At 35.1% G+C, this 17,869-nt stretch overlaps 1 protein-coding gene across 1 annotated transcript in view; it reads left to right on the top strand.

The window, feature by feature from the left end:
- The window catches only part of ANXA10 (annexin A10), a gene marked incomplete at its 3' end in the record, with an annotated part of 21,493 nt that extends 4,002 nt beyond the window's left edge, over nucleotides 1-17,491 (top strand). The window contains exons 2-11 of the mRNA XM_009071608.1: nucleotides 2,508-2,589; nucleotides 3,829-3,923; nucleotides 8,215-8,328; nucleotides 9,634-9,724; nucleotides 10,131-10,210; nucleotides 12,952-13,005; nucleotides 13,112-13,205; nucleotides 14,547-14,642; nucleotides 15,299-15,357; nucleotides 17,369-17,491. Coding sequence (XP_009069856.1) covers nucleotides 2,508-2,589; nucleotides 3,829-3,923; nucleotides 8,215-8,328; nucleotides 9,634-9,724; nucleotides 10,131-10,210; nucleotides 12,952-13,005; nucleotides 13,112-13,205; nucleotides 14,547-14,642; nucleotides 15,299-15,357; nucleotides 17,369-17,491 — 888 coding nt within the window. The remainder of the gene's footprint in view (nucleotides 1-2,507; nucleotides 2,590-3,828; nucleotides 3,924-8,214; nucleotides 8,329-9,633; nucleotides 9,725-10,130; nucleotides 10,211-12,951; nucleotides 13,006-13,111; nucleotides 13,206-14,546; nucleotides 14,643-15,298; nucleotides 15,358-17,368) is intronic.
- Nucleotides 17,492-17,869: the final 378 nt, after the last annotated feature.

Genomic DNA, 17,869 nt, shown 5'->3' on the forward strand with positions numbered 1-17,869 from the left:
TTGCCTGAAAGATACGCCACAAGGGCTATGTTGCATATTTTGGTCAAAAATTTTTCAAGCCTGCAAATCTGTGTATTCAAAACTGTCTTTTCTATGAACAATTCCTGTATCATATTTTTGCAAGTACACATTCATGCAAAGCCCTTTTTCTTTTTTTTGACTCTTTCATGAATAGAGATATATATTCAGAAATTATTAATACTTGCCTCCATTCTCACTGAGAGGTGGTATCTACTTCAAAAACTTCTTTTACTAATGTTTAATTCCAAGGACTATGCAGGAATCCACAATCACAAAGCTAATCACATATGTTTGACTTTAGTGCAAGTATTACAAATGCTGAAAAGATCAGTGACTTAGCAGTTCACTTTGTGACACCACAAATCTGAATGTGTGAAAGGAAATTCTTTGAGAAAACTAATCTTTTCAGGAATTGAACCTGTTCAAAGCTGATGCAGAGATGAAGAACCAGCACCAGTATTTTAAATTAGATTCAAATAAATGCACACATCCTACATTTTCTCTCCTCCTCACCACCACCCTTCTGACTAGTGAGGGCTGTTAGAAACTTTCAGTTTCTGAAGCTAATATCTGCAGATCCCTATCCTAGAGATAGAGTAAGTGTCAAGTGAGGGTACACAGACAATTCCCATGTGGATGAAGGAAGATGGGATGGAGCATACCTTAAGGATGAGTCTGCAATTCATTTCAGATACAACAACATATATCAACCTACAAAAATTGGCAGTCTTATTGTGTTCTCTGTGGTCAGTACTTACCTCCATATTTTCAAAACATTTTTTCTCAGTATTTTCCCAACTGTTTCATGAGTAAAAAGGCTTCTTTATTCATAAAACATGAGCATGAACATGCATTTTATGTTCAGTTGTAAAAGCTGGACCTTGTATTTAAATGATGAACAAACTGCAGAAGAATGTCTGTCTACTGGTAAGCACTTCTTTCTATAAAGGCATGCTGCTCTACTAGTACTTTTTAAACTCCTCCAAAAATCATAAATTCCTGACTATGCTCTCTCTTCCTCACTTAGCCACAGACAATGTGTTATCCCTACCTTTGGCTGGTGGGACTAAAGTAATGATCAAACGTTATCAAGAAATGATTTCTTCCTTCTCAACTAAAATACCCAATTCTTGCTTGGTGCTTTTTAATTCCAGTGTTAGAATTGCAAGCCAGGGAAGTGTGATTAGTGGCCACACAAAAAATCTGTGTGTATGCCATTACTACTGCAAGCACAACTTATAAAAGGCTTTCAAGGGTATGTAAACCAAGCAAACAAACAAATTAACTAGTGTAATCCATGTAACTCCTGATTCTAGGAAGCATTTTTAAAAATATCTCATTTGTTTTTTTTAAAAAAATAGATTCCCTTTTCCCTTCAAAAGTAAATATAAAGTTCATGGTGTCATTTTAATCAGATGTAATGATCAAGTCAAAGGAATCATCATAAAAGATAACCTTTATACTGGTACATTTGGTAAAGAAACTAGAATTCCCAAAAGAACTAAAGAGGTTAACTAGGGGACATAGCTAATCTGTCTGTCTTAGTTATATTCTTCTATATGTATGGGACTGTGACTCTATGAAAATTAGTTCTGTTTATTATTCACAGATTTCTTTAAAATAAGGAAAAATATATTAAATAAAGTATCACTGTGAATGAGCTGACAGTAATATAATCAGTTACAAAGCAACTAGAAAAATTGTGTTGCCTTTTACATGGCACATGAGAAAGCTATCTCACACTTAGCAGGATCATCATTGCTTTAATAAATAACAAAGTTTGTAAGCAACCTATGTATGTAATTCATCATTTTCTCACTAGTCCTTTCAAAATTGAAATACCATGAGGAATAGATATTGAAGACTGTCAGGGATATCATGAATTAAATTTGCAATATAAAATATTTTCAAAAAAAACTGGCAAAGGGATAGACATAAAAATGTGGCAGGGATAACTTAAATTTGCAATATAAAATATTTTCCAAAAAAATTGGCAAAGGGATAGACATAAAAATGTGGTTACATTTCAATGCAAAACCCCACCATAATTTTTTTTTTACAATTTTTATTCAGGCCTAACTCATGCTAGCTTAAATTTGCAATATAAAATATTTTCCAAAAAAATTGGCAAAGGGATAGACATAAAAATGTGGTTACATTTCAATGCAAAACCCCACCATAATTTTTTTTTTACAATTTTTATTCAGGCCTAACTCATGCTAGGGGCAAAACCCCACCATAATTTTTTTTTTTATACATTTTTTTATTCAGGCCTAACTCATGCTAGGGACAACTTCCTCAAATATGGTCTATATTCCTAGGTTTAACTGCAAGTTTAAGTTCTCTTTCATAAATTAAAACTTTGCTTCTTGTTCTGCATGAAGCAAAGATAATTCAAAGTTATGATTGCTGGTTTTCAACAGAATTATATATGCAGTGTTATAAATGTTAAACACCTCATTAAAATCTGTTTTTTCTTTTAGCAGACACAAGGAACAATTTTTCCTGCTCCAAACTTTAACCCTATTATGGATGCCCAGTTGCTAGGAGGAGCTCTACAGGGAATTAGTGAGTATCCTTCCCAATTCTAACACATTTCCTTTTTTTTCAGAAAGTTCTCATAAAACAAGAAGTATGACACCAAATAAAAACTCATTAAATTAGGAGTGTCACCACCTATCTCTTAATTCTTCAAGGAATCACAGAAAGACACATTTTGATGTCCAATGATGTATTCAATGTCCAGCTACATTTGTGTCAGAGTAGAACCTGACAGTTATAGACTATATGACAACATCTGCCTTACAAGGGGGTGACAGGTACAGAATGTGTGTCTGTAACATATGCATACATGCCTATATAATGACTACTAGAAATTTGCCTAATTCATCTCTGTTGCAAGTGTGATAAAGTCAATTGATTTACCCTCAGAGATATATTTATGCTGGAATGTCACTAAAATAGCCATCTGAAATTACCAAAGGGCAACTTTTGGGATGCAAAAACAATTTTTAAAATCTAAAATAATTTTCTTAATATGTTCATCATCTTCTTTTTCATAAGCAATAAATATAGATCCATTATAGAAATTTAGCAGTATGCTCTCATCAAGCAAAATAACCTAGGTAACCTTCAATAAAATGCCCTTGGAAATGAGGTAAAATACTATATTTTTTAAACTTTATAACTTACTTTATATAGTTCTTCTGAAAATATAACTTTGAGTTTTACAACAAATGGTCTGACCACAATTTGTCATCCTCATAAAAGAGATCCCTAATCCTGAAATGGCAATTTAAACAATATTAATACTAATACAGTACAAGTATGACTTCCAAGGCTCAGCCATAAATCTTGCTACTGGGCCTAGTTCTGAATAAATGAAAACCTGTGTCTGTTTTATTGACGCTTTCAAATCCATTGAGCTTGAGAGAGGTGATGATGCATCTAGTAATAAAAGACTATTTCACTTTTTGATGCTACTACACAAGGAACTGCAAAATACATAAGCACAGTAAATATAACTGCCGTTGGTAAATACCACTGGGATATTACTCTGATCTATTTTTTCAAGAAATTAGTATAAGGTTCTTGAGCAAAACATGAATTCACCATCCCTGGAGGTTTTCAAGATGAGACTGGATGTGGCACTTAGTGCCATGGTCTAGTAATGATGGTAGGGTTGGACTCGATGATCCTTGAGGTCTCTTCCAACCCGGGTGATTCTAGGATTTTATGAACAATCACAATTGTAAATAAATAACAACACATTGTTAATTTAGAGTCTCTGTCATGTTTCCTTTACAGGTTGTGAAAAAGATGTGTTGATTGATATTCTAACTCAGCGTTGCAACTCACAGCGACTTATGATTGCCGAGGCATACAGAGACATGTATGGCAGGGTACGGCAGAGTCACTTTGTACTTTCATTACCTCTTTCTCTCCTGTCTCGAGTGCAGTTGGCCAGCCCTTCTCTCAGGTCAGTCACTGCAACCAAAAGACTGCCAGACAGCTGGCTGGCACCAACAGGTTGGCACACAACTTTGCTCGTGTAATTATTGATGCCTATGATGGCTTCAGGTTGTCACTTATACAGCAGTAGAAGTGTCTGCCACACACAAAGTTAGAAATGGACATGGAAAAATTTATTTTTCTATAGTTCGTTCTTCTCTATTGACCAACTCAAAATTTCTGAACCAACTTATTTCTTTCTCTATGTGTTTTTGGGGGTTTCTGAATTGTATTTTTCAAGATTTTGGAATAAATAATACGTGCTTTTGGGGGTTTCTGAATTGCATTTTTCAAGATTTTGGAATAAATAATAAAATATTATTGTAACCAAAGAAAAACACCATCCCAACCATTACAGGCTTTGTTACCTTATTCACATACTGATTAATGTTCTCATGTAAAGCACTGACACTCTCAGACATTCCATGAAATTCCATCTATACAATCAGCACTCATCTGAGCTGCCTAATGCTAATTTCATGAATCTTTGAAAGGTGTTTTAAAAATTTTAAGCCATAAAAAACTGGCCCTTTTGTTCAATTTTATTTTATGCATATTTACTGTGTATAACAATGTAATTTTTGTTATGAGTTCTTAAACATACACAGAGATAGATATCCTCATTCTATTTCCAGATCTACTATTGCTAACCAAGTAACTTTGGGAAAGTTGCAATGCCTGCATTTTCCTCAGTTACCACACCTATATAAGGGCAACAATATAGCAATACTTTTTGCAAAATCCCTGTGAAATCCAGTGATGAAATGTGCTGTATTGAACTAGATAGTATTGGAAAGGTAAAGAAAAATGCTGTGATTAAATTGACCAGACATGCCCTTCCCCTAAGAGAAGCCAAACACTTAAAATCCATCTTTCTTCTTTTCCTGAAGCTTGTAAAACTAACGGCTCTTCCTTGAAGGTCACTATCTGCTTGACATTGAAACGATTAGCATGAATAACAACAGTGAGTTTGCACAAATGCTACCACACAAGTATCAACTCTAACTAGAGTTAACTAGAAATTATTCATTCAAAAACGCCACATGATGTGGTACTGTTACATCACCAGTTTGTTAACCAGTAGAACAGTGTATTTTCTTCTTTGGGTAGCCAAGAATTCTTCCAGAGACAACCTTTGTGCCACCTGTATATCAAAATATCTCACAACCACTGACCTTTAAATATGCTGAAACATCCACTTATTCTCCTAGAATTGGGGGGGAAAGAGCTGGATTTAATCCATGTAGTGGGTTGATTTTGTGTTGTTACTCATTTATAGGAGATCACTGATTTATTTGGACTGTTAGAAAAAAAAGACACAATATTTTCCATATTTTAGATGTAGCCTTGAATGAATATGTTTTAAACAGACCATAAAAGAACAATAACTGAATCAGAGCTATCCACCTTCCAAAGACTGTGACAAGGATTGAAATCACTGCACCCAAATGATTAGAAGTGGTTTTCTATTATGGGGTATTTATTAGGTTACCATTACAAGTGCAAAGCACCTAAATTCAGTGTTTATCCATGCAACATTCCTCACTTAATCTTACTTATACAAAACTTTAGCATGTCAAGCTACCCAAAGGTGCCTGTGACAGTAAAGCACTCAAGTCCATTCTTTCCAAGTGTTCTTTAATCACTGGACAGTGCTCCTTCTCTAACCATCCACAGCAGCTGGTTGGTTTGTTTTGACCTTTTCATTAGAGTGTTTCAACTGGACCTATCATTTGAACAAGAGAAAACATTTAAAAGCTCTGTATCATGTTTCAGTCTTTCACTTCTTACCTCTGATACATGAAGATGACCTAGAGATAACACTTATGATCTCTCAATAAAGAATTGGCAAATGTCCTTCAGGAACAGAGTTATGATTTGCCATATTTAGTATTCATAGAGAATAATTATTGAACTAGCTCACCACCAATCTAGTTGGCTTTTCAAATCAAAAATAAAAATATAAGCAAAAAAATAAATCCCTATGATGATCTCTTTAAATTCAAACCTCTGTCAACCATACTGAGTCAACCTGAAGTGCTACAAAGCTAGTGGCCATGGACCAGGAGATCTAGAAGAAAGAAAAAAGCTGAAGGAAACCTCAGATGCCCTTTTTAGGAATTTCAGTCTCTGTATCTATGAATAATAATAGAACAGAAAGGCAACAAACTGTTTTCATATTCCAGCAATGGGCTACAGAAAATTCTGAAACTCATGAACATATTGCATATATGCCCACAATTTTAATTTAAAGGAATTCATTAAGCACTGGGTACACTTCATAGCAGAAGATATGTCAAGATGCTCTTGACAGTTTTAAAAAAAACCCACCTAGTTCTACCTTTTTTTTGTCTCACCTGTGGCAGCAGACATACTGAAATGGTTTATCTGGTTAGTGTCCCACACATTTCATTTGACTGATGACTAGTTTGCTATCTAGCACCGGAACTGCTGAACAGAATGCTATGCGTCTTGCCCTGAATTGCAGCAATTTGTGCTTCAGAAGATAATCTAGCACACACCAGTGCTAGCATTTCCCTGGCTGTAATCTGTCCTAATGGTCATTTTGCATTGAGCAAATGTGCCATTCAGCAGTCCCAGTGTATGAGTGGTAAGCATGGCAGGACAGAGGAGACACATGGCAAGGCAACAGTTTTAGCCTTCTCAGTTCAATTATGGTAAACCTGTTGGTTCAATCCTTTTCCCTCTTAATTTCACTTCATCAGATCAATATAGTAGCCACTACGCAAATTCATTAGAGAAATGTAAACTGTGACATATTAGAAGGAGAGATATATAAAAAAAGTAAAGAAAGCCCTGAACTGGCTGCATGATTCAGACAGAGAAGATTTAAGACTTTCTTACAATTTGCCTTCAGGGATTTCTTACACCAAAAATGATTAAGAAATTATAATAATGACAACTTAAGAGTTGTGTTTTCTTATTTTTCAATACTTTACTTAACTTCTGATTTTTAGGAGTATTTTAGGAGTATCCATTTGGATTATTAATCCATTTTCCCACAGGCATGTTGTCAGAAGCAAAATGTCGAAAATGGATTAATATAACAGGCATGTTGTCAGAAGCAAAATGTCTTAATGAATTAATTTCTATTCCATGTGTGATTTAGTGGTTGTCAAATGCATCTAATGTGCATTCACTGAAGACCGCATATGTTTCTTTGTAATAAATTTAATTCTTAATGTGCATATATCCTCCTTGATTGCTACTCTTGCTATTAATTTTATTCAGAAATGTCTCAAAACCAAAGTATGAGCCTGAAAGAGACACAGATCCCAAAACATAATAGTTTATATAATGGGAACTGTTTCTGGTACTCCTTTCAGTTCAGACTTAGTTCAGAATGTATCTGACAGTTTTCTAGTGCTGCACACAAAACATTTTAAAAAAAAAAAAAAAGAATGCACAAGTATCCTCAATCAGAAAGACCAACAGTATAATTAACAAGCTTTTGGCATTTGCAGCATTTCAAAGGATTCTACGAGGAAAGGGAAGAGTGGGGAGGAAACTCTTATCCATTACTCAGCTATCTGGCAAGCAAGAACTGAGACCCATAAAGTGGAAGGGGGAGGTTCTTTATTGTTAATCCAGCATCTGTCAAGAGCAGTGAATTCAGTCTGAATTTAAAATATACCTAAATTGAAGCACATAACCTTCCAGCAATCCAAAGCAAATATTTTTATGTTCTAGGAGGAATACAGATGATTTTTAAAATTATTCACATAGTGAATGACACTGAAAAAAAGTACAAGAAATCACCTGTGTTCTATGGGATTCAATTTCCAAAGCTGCTTAGCTCCAACAGAACAGGGACTATGCCAAGGGAAGCTGCAGATGCTCTGCCATGATACTCAATTTTCCAAGACTTTAAGTAGCAATTGCACTTAAACCCCTGCATTTTCTTCTGTATTCTAATGAACCAAAACCCAAAAATCCATTGTGGCCTACTGACTTGTGCATCTATTCTCATTTCACCCACACTAATAGAACAAGCAGGTACTATTTAGAAGAATATTTTTTTACTTAGTCCTAGACAGAATTCATTGTCAACAGTTCATCCTTATTCATTTACAGAGAAAACCACTAATACTTTTTTAAAGCTCTCTTAAGAAAGTGACTAGTGAAATAATCCTGTCTGTGGATTTTCTTTTTCTTTTCAAGGATCTGATAGCAGACCTGAAAGAAAATCTCTCTCATCACTTCAAAGAAGTTATGGTTGGCTTGATGTATCCACCTGCCTCCTATGATGCCCACGAGCTCTGGCATGCCTTGAAGGTAGTTGTCAAATTCAGAATTGCTTAGTGTTGCAGTCACTAATTAGAGTACTGAACATGTGTCAAATTAATTTTTTGACATTTAATTGGTAGATAAACTGCTGGAAGTTAGCACACTGGAGTACTGTACTATCATGAAGGTCATCAGAAATACAATGCTGTATGAAGATTATTCATTGGCATGCTAAAACCTGCATAAATAATATCCTTGTCATGTAACAAATACAACTCATTTAAATCCCATGGTAAACTTGGTAAATGAAGAAATATTTAAACAGGGAAATGTAAGGCCCTGTTGTTGCAAGCATTCATGTATGTTACAAACAAAATTTATTTGCACAGCCAGTGCCATGCACTAAGACTCCACCTCTGAAAAGACCAATGCTTCTATAGCAGAACACCTCTTTGCATAAACACAAATTACTCTGTGACAAACCAATGATCACTCCACTCAAACTGAACTGATGGCACATTTTGAAGAAAATATTTCTTTTTCTTCCCAGGATCTGAGACTGTGCACCTTACACAACTGAAATTTTGAAACAAACAAAACTATTTTTTTCAAATATCATGTAATTAAACAGTGAAATCATTCCCACAGGACATTGTGGAGGCCAAAAGCACATATCAGTTCATAAAGCACTTTTTAGAACTATTGATGTGTTTTAATTACAGTTGGCACTAAAAGAATTGTGAAATATCATTGGCAACAATGGAATCATGTCCTTTATTGACATTATTGACAAGACTGCCAAAGTTTATTTTTTTCTAAATGTGGCTCAAAGTTGAACTTTCTTATAGCATTCTATCTTGATCTGGATTCATATGGCCAAAATACAAGGACAGGCCACTTGTGTCTACAGGCTCAGGCTTGATGTTGTGTCCTCCCGTAATCCCAAATGCCAAATACTCACCAACACTATCCATGTGCATATCAAAAGCAGCATATGCAGCGTATCTTACGACAATTCAAGTTTATAAAATTAATGTAAATCCTGTAGGACATTCTTACTAAAACTCTAAAGTTCTTCTCGTTATGTTTCTGGCAACGTTGTCTTGCTTAATTCCCCACTTGCAAATGTATACACTGAAATACAGATTAAGTAGGGAAATATTTTTAAATACAAGATTTTACTATTAAAGTAATTGTCTATTTAAACAGGTATATTATCTCTAGGTACACTCTGCACTGCTCTTGCAGAGACTGCTATTCTTTTGCTGCTTCTGATAAGCACAACACTGTTGTCTTCTAAAAACTGTGGTTTCTACTAAAAACACCTTTTTATATTTACCTCTTTCCACACAGGGAGTAGACACAGAAGAAAACTGCCTAATTGATATATTAGCCTCAAGATCAAATATGGAGATTTTCCAGATGAAAGAAGCCTACTTAATGCGTAATGTTTGGGGTTTTTTAACAAGTGCACAGTAGCCGTTGTACTATGTCTGCTCTGGAGGTACTAGCACACACAGAGCAACAGAACTACAAAAATGACTCCTCAATACTGACTGGTTTCCCTCCTCCTCTCCCATGACTATATACGAAACAGGCTGAAGCAACATGGGTGGGTGGAGAGGCGAGTGGGGACAGCAGCTCAGGCCCCCCCAGCAGGGCCAGACAGACCTGCCAGCCCCATGGCTCGGTCCCTGTAGAACCTGCACAGGTTACAGTGGAATAAACACCACAGAAAATGGACAACTATTTGAACACTATTTATTTATCCTTTGTTTGATAATCTTCATTTGTACTACTCAGAGCATGTTCATTTGTGATTTAGATTATATCCTTTTGGTTTAACCTAGAATATAATACTGATCTTCAACAAGATATCGACTCTGAGACTTCAGGTCACTTCAGAGATACACTCATGAACCTTGCTCAGGTACTGTAAAAACAAGTAGTATGACTTATATTTCTAAAATATTCATAATGACTTTTGGTACTATTTGACAAGTCTTAAGTTTTAAGGTGACTGTGGTTAAAGCTAGTTCAATAGGGCTACACTTTTGAACAACAGAATTGCAGAAAACAGCGAGGAAGAGAAACTGAATTCCTTCATCTACTTTGACTTAGATTTTACCTTTCAGACGGAGGCAAAGGTTAACAGGTTATTTTATGAAGTCCCCTGGGTATTCAATTGCTGACCCTCTGCTCTACCCGTCTCATCTCAAAAGAAGTCTTCTTGCATGGACAAATGAGATTCTGATTTTTAAAGCTTGGTTTTCTCCGTTATTAGAAATTATCATAATCCAGTTGAAACATTATGTGAAAATGGAGCTATAGCCACATTTGGCTAAAAAATAAAGTATTCAAAAGTTCTCTGCTTTAAATATGATGCTCTTTGTGCTACTGCATATGCTGAATCACAGCATATTTGCACAGTGTCACTATTACGCACCAATTTTTGCAGTTTTATCTGTTTGTAGTTTTATGCAACAAAGTTGGTCATCCTTGTCAGATCATAAAATCCCATTCTCATTGCAGTCGCTGTGCTCATTATCTTAAAAACCTTTTGTAAACCAGAGTAACAAATAATGACAAAACAACAATCAGGAAATAGCATAATACATAAGGTATATCTGTACTTTTATCTATGTTTGTCTTGGGAAAAAGTTCTTACAGAGATTTTAAATAGCAGCAGGCTTCACAAAGGTACAAAGAGCAGATGTTGCAAGAGTAGAAGCTATAAACAGGAAACATGTTTTTCTCTCCTTTGCTTAAAAACGAAGACCTAGAGGTTAAGCAAGCTCACTTATATTTTTCTCTCCTTTGCTTAAAAATGAAGACCTAGAGGTTAAGCAAGCTCACTTCTCACCTTTATTAAAACCATGGGACATATTTCATCAAATGAGCCAAATTTAAAATAATCTGAGATGATATTATTAGTCCTTATTTTCTTAAACCACAGATATTGCTAAAGAGACCTGAAACCAGCAACTTCTTAGCTAACAAGATCTGCTACTTTTCTCAAGATAAACAAGAGTTGCAGGAAATTTCAACCTTATTCAGTTATACTGTATACTTCTGAAGATTGTTGCTCAAATCGCCATGTTTGGATATGATCTTATAATAAAACTCAGTGATATTTCATTAAAATATAACCTTTCTAGTTCCTTTACCACGCATCTTACAGGAGATTATATATAGTAACATTTCCGATGTCGTCTCTAATGCTTTTTTTAGACACCCTTTGCTTCAATTCCTATTAAATCTTGGGACTGAGGGCACACATCTGACCACAGATAGAAGTAAATGTGCTCCACATATGGAAATCAAACTATTCAATTGCTATACTGTCATATTTAGTTTTCATGTCCAGCCTGAGGCAGATTAAAGCTATAGGTTATAGTCCTTTCTAAATAAATTAACAGATTTACAAATCCAGGCTAATTAATATTCTAGTCTGAGGCAAATAGATTTTATTCTAATTCTCTTTTACTGGGTATTAATTGAAATATGATAATTTTTTTCAATTTAAAACATAATTATACAAATGTGGGTATTTGACTCATGTAGAGCATTGTTTATTTTATTGTTTACTTGTCTTTATTTCCTGTGTTTTCTTGTGTATGTAACTTTATGCAGTCATTCCATCATAACTTGCTTCAAGTAATTTATCTTGTTACTAGGAATTTCACTGGGTGAAATTCTTACCATTTAATTAAATATAAATTAACATTTTTAACAAGAGCTTCAAATCAGTCACTCTACAAGCTGACAGCCAATACACACGGTTTTAATCCTACCTTTCACATACAGGGTAAAATGACTGTAAATTTTAAACTACATTTCTTCAAACATGTATTATTAAGGCAATGATTACATGAGATTGAGATTGTTAAGAGTTCTGCAACAAAGGTTGATTTGTATCCTTACAAGAAGACTATGGTTAAAAAAGAAATTCCAAAGTTGTGTGCTCTTCTCCTTTTCTAACAACTATGTAATTCAGATCATAGTGTGTTTACTAAAGAATTTAGCTTGGTTAATGCAACTGAAAATCCATTAAATGTATGGGGAAAATTAGAAGCATTCTTTTGTGGTTTATGTAACAAAGTTGTCAAACAATTTCCTAGTCTTGGATCTTAATTTCAGACGATGATTATAAGCAAGCAAAATCTCAATTATCTGACAAGCTTGCTCCTATGGTTTGTGCAAGGAGAAAAAATACTAAGATTCTTCTGGTAATATTGATAAGAAATAATGAGTGAATGGCAAATGCTACTCTTATCCTTGTTTTCCCCCTCAGAGTTACACATTATAGTAAGCAATATAACATCCACAATACTGAAAATTGTGGTGGGATGGTGGTGGTCAGGTAAAAGCTTATTTAAAATGTGACTAAAAGTGGGATAAGTTTATCCACTTCCCCCAATTTTTTTCTCTCACAAGACTCTTAGTCATTCCAGAGTTCCTCTTCTTAAAGAAAATGAAGACTTAAAGTGACAACTTGAGGATATTTTGTACATTTGCAAATTCAATCATGGTATATACTGATTCAATCTAAAAGCCCCCATATGTTATCTCAAAACATGCAACATAGCTTCATAAAGAGAGATCTTTATATTCCTACAGTGTTCTAGGATTTCACTTTTGAAGAAAATTAAACCCTTTTTTTTCCCCCAGGGAACAAGGATGGAAGGATATGCAGACCCTTCTACAGCTGCTCAGGATGCAATGGTAAATATGCTCAGATGTGAGCTTCTCAAACATAAAAAGAAATACAAATGTTGAAAAGTGACTTAGGACTTAAAATATTTTGTGTTTCCTTTTTGTGCTATATTAGATTCTATGGGAAGCATGTCAGCGGAAAACAGGCGAACACAAAAACATGCTGCAAATGATTCTCTGCAACAGAAGCCACCAGCAGTTGTGGATTGGTAATTCAGCAGTTCAGCTGTTTGAACATAGAGTGGAAAGGAAAAGATCTGACTTGCTAATAAAGGCATGCTCCAAATACCAAGAAGCCCAGTGTGCAGCAGGATATTAGCCTGAAACCAAAGTGAACTTCTGGAGCTCTGAGTCTCACTGATGTTAATGGGATTTTGGAAGTAATGCAAAACTGAACTTTGCCTGATGACTACTGACAGCTGTAGACAGAACAGTCAGGCATCAGGATGCCTAAAAACAGAGGGATGAATGCATGACCAAAGAAAAGCATATGCTATGGCTACACTGAGTTTACACACAACAAAACAGGACGAGGCAGTTTTTTCTTAACTATTCTCTTCAGTTTTCCTAAGTAACTCTTATGAAGGGACACACATTGGGAGAGGCAGAGGGAGTATTTTCAGCAAATGTTTGTATGCGAAAACACATTGTTGTGCTGAAGCTTTTCCCAGGAAGTTTCAAAGAGTTTTTTGATGGAAGCACCTCAGTGTCCACATTGCTTGCCTGTAATGAACACACACACAGAAACATAAGGGTCATTTTCATTTAAAATAGAAAATCAGGCATAATTACAGATTGTAAGAAATTTATGTAAGCTCATCCAGATCTTCCACTGTAGAAAAGATACCCATTTCATCTGTTTGGTGACAAGTTTGAGTCTTTGCTCTGCAGTGGAAAAACAGCCTGTCTGGCAACAAGTTTGTCACTGTGCAGCCAGCTGTATTCTTATGTCAACTTCTAACAGTACCTTAGAACTACTTTGCTATCATGGATCAACAAATTAATTCAGCTGGTGATGACTGGATTAGCATAATGTAACACACCTGCTTATGTTCTGCTCTCTTCCTGAGATTTGAGGGCTCTGCCTGTGTTGTAGTCCTCCAGTAGCTTTGTAGTGAGCAGTGAGCAGGAAATTTTCTTCTATTCTTAAAGGAAAAAGCACACCCTGTATATTTGCATGTCTGGATGCCTATATCATGCAGAGAGTGTCCATGTCTGGATACTGACATATGACGCATTGGCTTCTTTTAGCCAAGCTGCTAGATAATTTATTAAAGTTTCCAGTGAAACAGAGGCTTTGGCATACATTCATTTTATACTTCAGACTGAAGAACTCAGGCAGAGAATGCCCTGGAAGCCTGGTCTCCGGCTACTCATTTAGATTGCCTTACCTGGGGAACATAAACATAATGAAACAGAATAATAGGGGGAAAAAACACAACCCAACTCAATAGTTCTCGTAATGGGGGGAAGCAAAGGGGCGGGGGGAAGAAGCCAAAGTTGATCATTATTAAGGAACTAAAATAAACCAAGATTTTTTTTCACCCAAGTTTTCCAGGAGTTCCAAAATATCTCTGGCCAAGACATAGTAGATGCCATTAACGAATGTTATGATGGATACTTTCAAGAATTACTGGTTGCAATAGGTAATGTAAAGGTATAATTTTTACTTGCTGTAATCGATATCTAGAATGTTAGCTCTTGTACTTCCAGAATATTATTTTTCTGATATTTTTATCCACTTTAAAGTCCTGCAATTAAATTTTCAGAAGTAATTAGAAAAGAATATTTTAACCACTTTCCCACATCAAACGCAGGAAATCTAAATCTAAAAATGTATCCATGCAGCACTATCTTCTGACTGAGCAGAACTAGTATCTGTTCTTTATATGATAACAAATTTTGTGTGATCAATGACAACTGCACTTCAAACTAATTTTACACATATTAAACAACTGGCAAAGTTTTCAGGACTTCAGTAGTATACAAACAAGTTTCAAGCTTTATATGCCTTTGTTATTTATTTATAGAATAAGGAAAATAATATTTCTACAAAGATGTCATGTGAGCATATTCAGTGATATTTAATAAGCCCTTCAGTGCAACAGCGATGATGACCCACCCAAAATAAGTACCACACTTTTAAAATTATAAATACAGTCATGTTAGTGAATATTGGTAGTTTAATTTTAAGCTGAGTCATGGAAAGCACTACTTAGCTTTATATTTCAAGAAGCCCAAAGCCAAAAGAAATTATTTCATAATAGCTTTCTGCTTACCCATTGCAACTTTTTTCTCCTAGTTCTCTGCATTCGTGACAAGCCTTCTTACTTTGCTTACAGGCTTCATAAAGCAATTCACGTAAGTAGTCCTTCTTCTTCTTCACATGTCATAAAAAGTAGCTTCCCTATTTTTTTGTTTGCTTGATTATTCTTAAACAAGTACTTACAAATCAGTCTGTTCAATCTTTAGGGTATGATTGCGTGTTTTAAAACATACATAAACACTACATAAACTTCAAAGCAGTAGTGTCTAAGCAACAGTCAGCATTTAGCAGCAACAATAAAGGGTTAAATATTCAGATACCTTAAAACAGTATCTGTCTGCTACCTTTGTAAACTTTTCTTAATTGAAAACATCTCTTTTCTATGGATGGTATCTCCTCCTCCTGTGCAGAACAACATGTGTACTTTTCTTACTGTGCAATACTTTTGTCTCTAGAGATTTAATAAGGATCACTAAAAGTTAAAGATTAAATTAATGTTATATAAAGATAAATGGTTGCATTTTCTTGTGTGGCTCCATGCAGGTTCTTTTATCTTTTTATGTAAGTACTGACATACAAAAATAAATGAGTGGAAATGGGGGTAAAAGAAACACAAATTCCTCCTACTAGGGGGTCACTGAAGACATTTTCTTTAGTTTTTCATTTGTTAGTGAAAATAATGATGCATTACGTTATATAAAACCTAAAGTATAATTTTGTAAGCTTAATATTTTAAGTTTTAACTTTAGAAGATAGTCACAAGAGCTAACCATTAGTAAGGATCATCTCAGAGACTGAATGGAAAAGATAGGATTCCAAGTCAGAACCACCAAAGAAAACTTTTAAGCAACACTTCAAAAGGGCCCCAGTATCCTCATCCAGATGCTGCCACTACTTCTCTCCACTGTTTTAGCTAAACCAGCAATAGTGGCAGCAACCAACCAAGGAAAATCCCAGGAACAGAAGCAGTATTTTGTCTGAGTGATCAAGAGAGGATTCTGGCATGTGACATGAAATAGGTTTGCCAAAAGGACCAGGAAATATCAGGAAAAGTGATGTTTCTCAATGTCCTGTATCAAGACTGCTTCTCAAGTTAAAACCTCCTTTTTAATTTTATGAAATATAACATACACTTTTCTTCTACACTGTATTCAGATGCAGGAAAAAGTTTTCAACTATTAAGAATAAACATCTGCATTTTGTTTCAATTAGTATTTTACTGCTTTCTCAGTGTTTTAATGAACACAGATAACTCTCAAAAGACATGCAAGAATTTAAAATAGTTCTTTTCTTGAAGCCAAGCTATATTCATATTATACCAAAAGCTTTTTATACATCCATTTATAATACAATATAATAAAACCCACACACAACTCTAATGCTTGAAATCATAGTCCATAACAGTGTATAAGAATGCATCATATTTTCTATATGCAGCTTTTTAACATAGCTCATAGGCTGGTGGTTTTTTTGAGAACAAGATTTCAGGATCAATGGGTAGTTAATAAAACTAGGATTTAAAGAATCTAAATTGCTCATCTGTCATCCCAACTCCAAACTTGACCACTTCTACTGCCACTAGATGTCCCCGTTCTCCACACAATTACAATAAGAACATTTCAAACAGTTAAAATAAAACGCGTCTGAACACAAGCTACGTAAATTCCAAAACAATGGTTAAAAAAATCTCACTGCATTCACAGGTGACAGCAGTTGATGTGAACTATATTATTGGCTTCAGTATAGTTTGAATAGACTCTGCAATGCCAGTCACAACTGCTACCCACAAATTGAATTCCTGAGATTACTGACAAAACTTCATTGGCTTTTTCTCTTTAAGTTTCAGTGCATGGTTAAAATAGTGGCATGTGGAGACTCCCTGTTATTCAGTAACATGAATTCTATTATTTGAGCACATGACAACTCTGTAGGATAAAACCCTTGAATGCTTAGGCTCCTTTAAGGTCTAGGATACCTTTATGGGCATATCCCATACACTCTATATGGGTATAACTTATCTTTATCTATAAAACACTAATATGAGCATATATAGAGAGGCAAACACATATTGTTCAACTGTCGAGTTTCCTCTCCTTTTTATTTTAGGACTTTGGGTTTCACAATAAGACAGTTATAAGGATTCTCATTGCCAGGAGTGAGATTGACTTGATGAATATCCGACAGCGATACAAAGAGAGATATGGGAAATCACTCTTCCATGACATTAAAGTAAGTTTTTACAAACTTTAGCACATATTCAGCACTGGCATCACACAGACCATGCCAAGCCCTACCAGAAAAATCCAGAGCGTTAATCTCCATTTAATCACTTGGTTTAAAACAAAACAAAAAAAGCAATGGATAAGAATATTGTATTTTCAGTGCCTCAGGATGACTTTAGTAAGTGAGCAGTGAATTCTTGACTCTCACTCTGTGATTTTGTCCCTCCCCGATGCAAGAGAAGTATATAAATAGGGCAAGACAGTGTATGCTGAGAAATAGTTTGCATGAATGTTTTCTACACTAATTGATAACATCTTATTTTGCACTGTTCCGCAAGGTTAGGCTGATACCACTTTTGTGCACAACTGAAATAAATATCTGGGT

This window comes from Acanthisitta chloris, unplaced genomic scaffold (genome assembly GCF_000695815.1).
Source record: "Acanthisitta chloris isolate BGI_N310 unplaced genomic scaffold, ASM69581v1 scaffold43793, whole genome shotgun sequence".
In the NCBI taxonomy this organism is placed as follows: Eukaryota; Metazoa; Chordata; class Aves; order Passeriformes; family Acanthisittidae; genus Acanthisitta; species Acanthisitta chloris.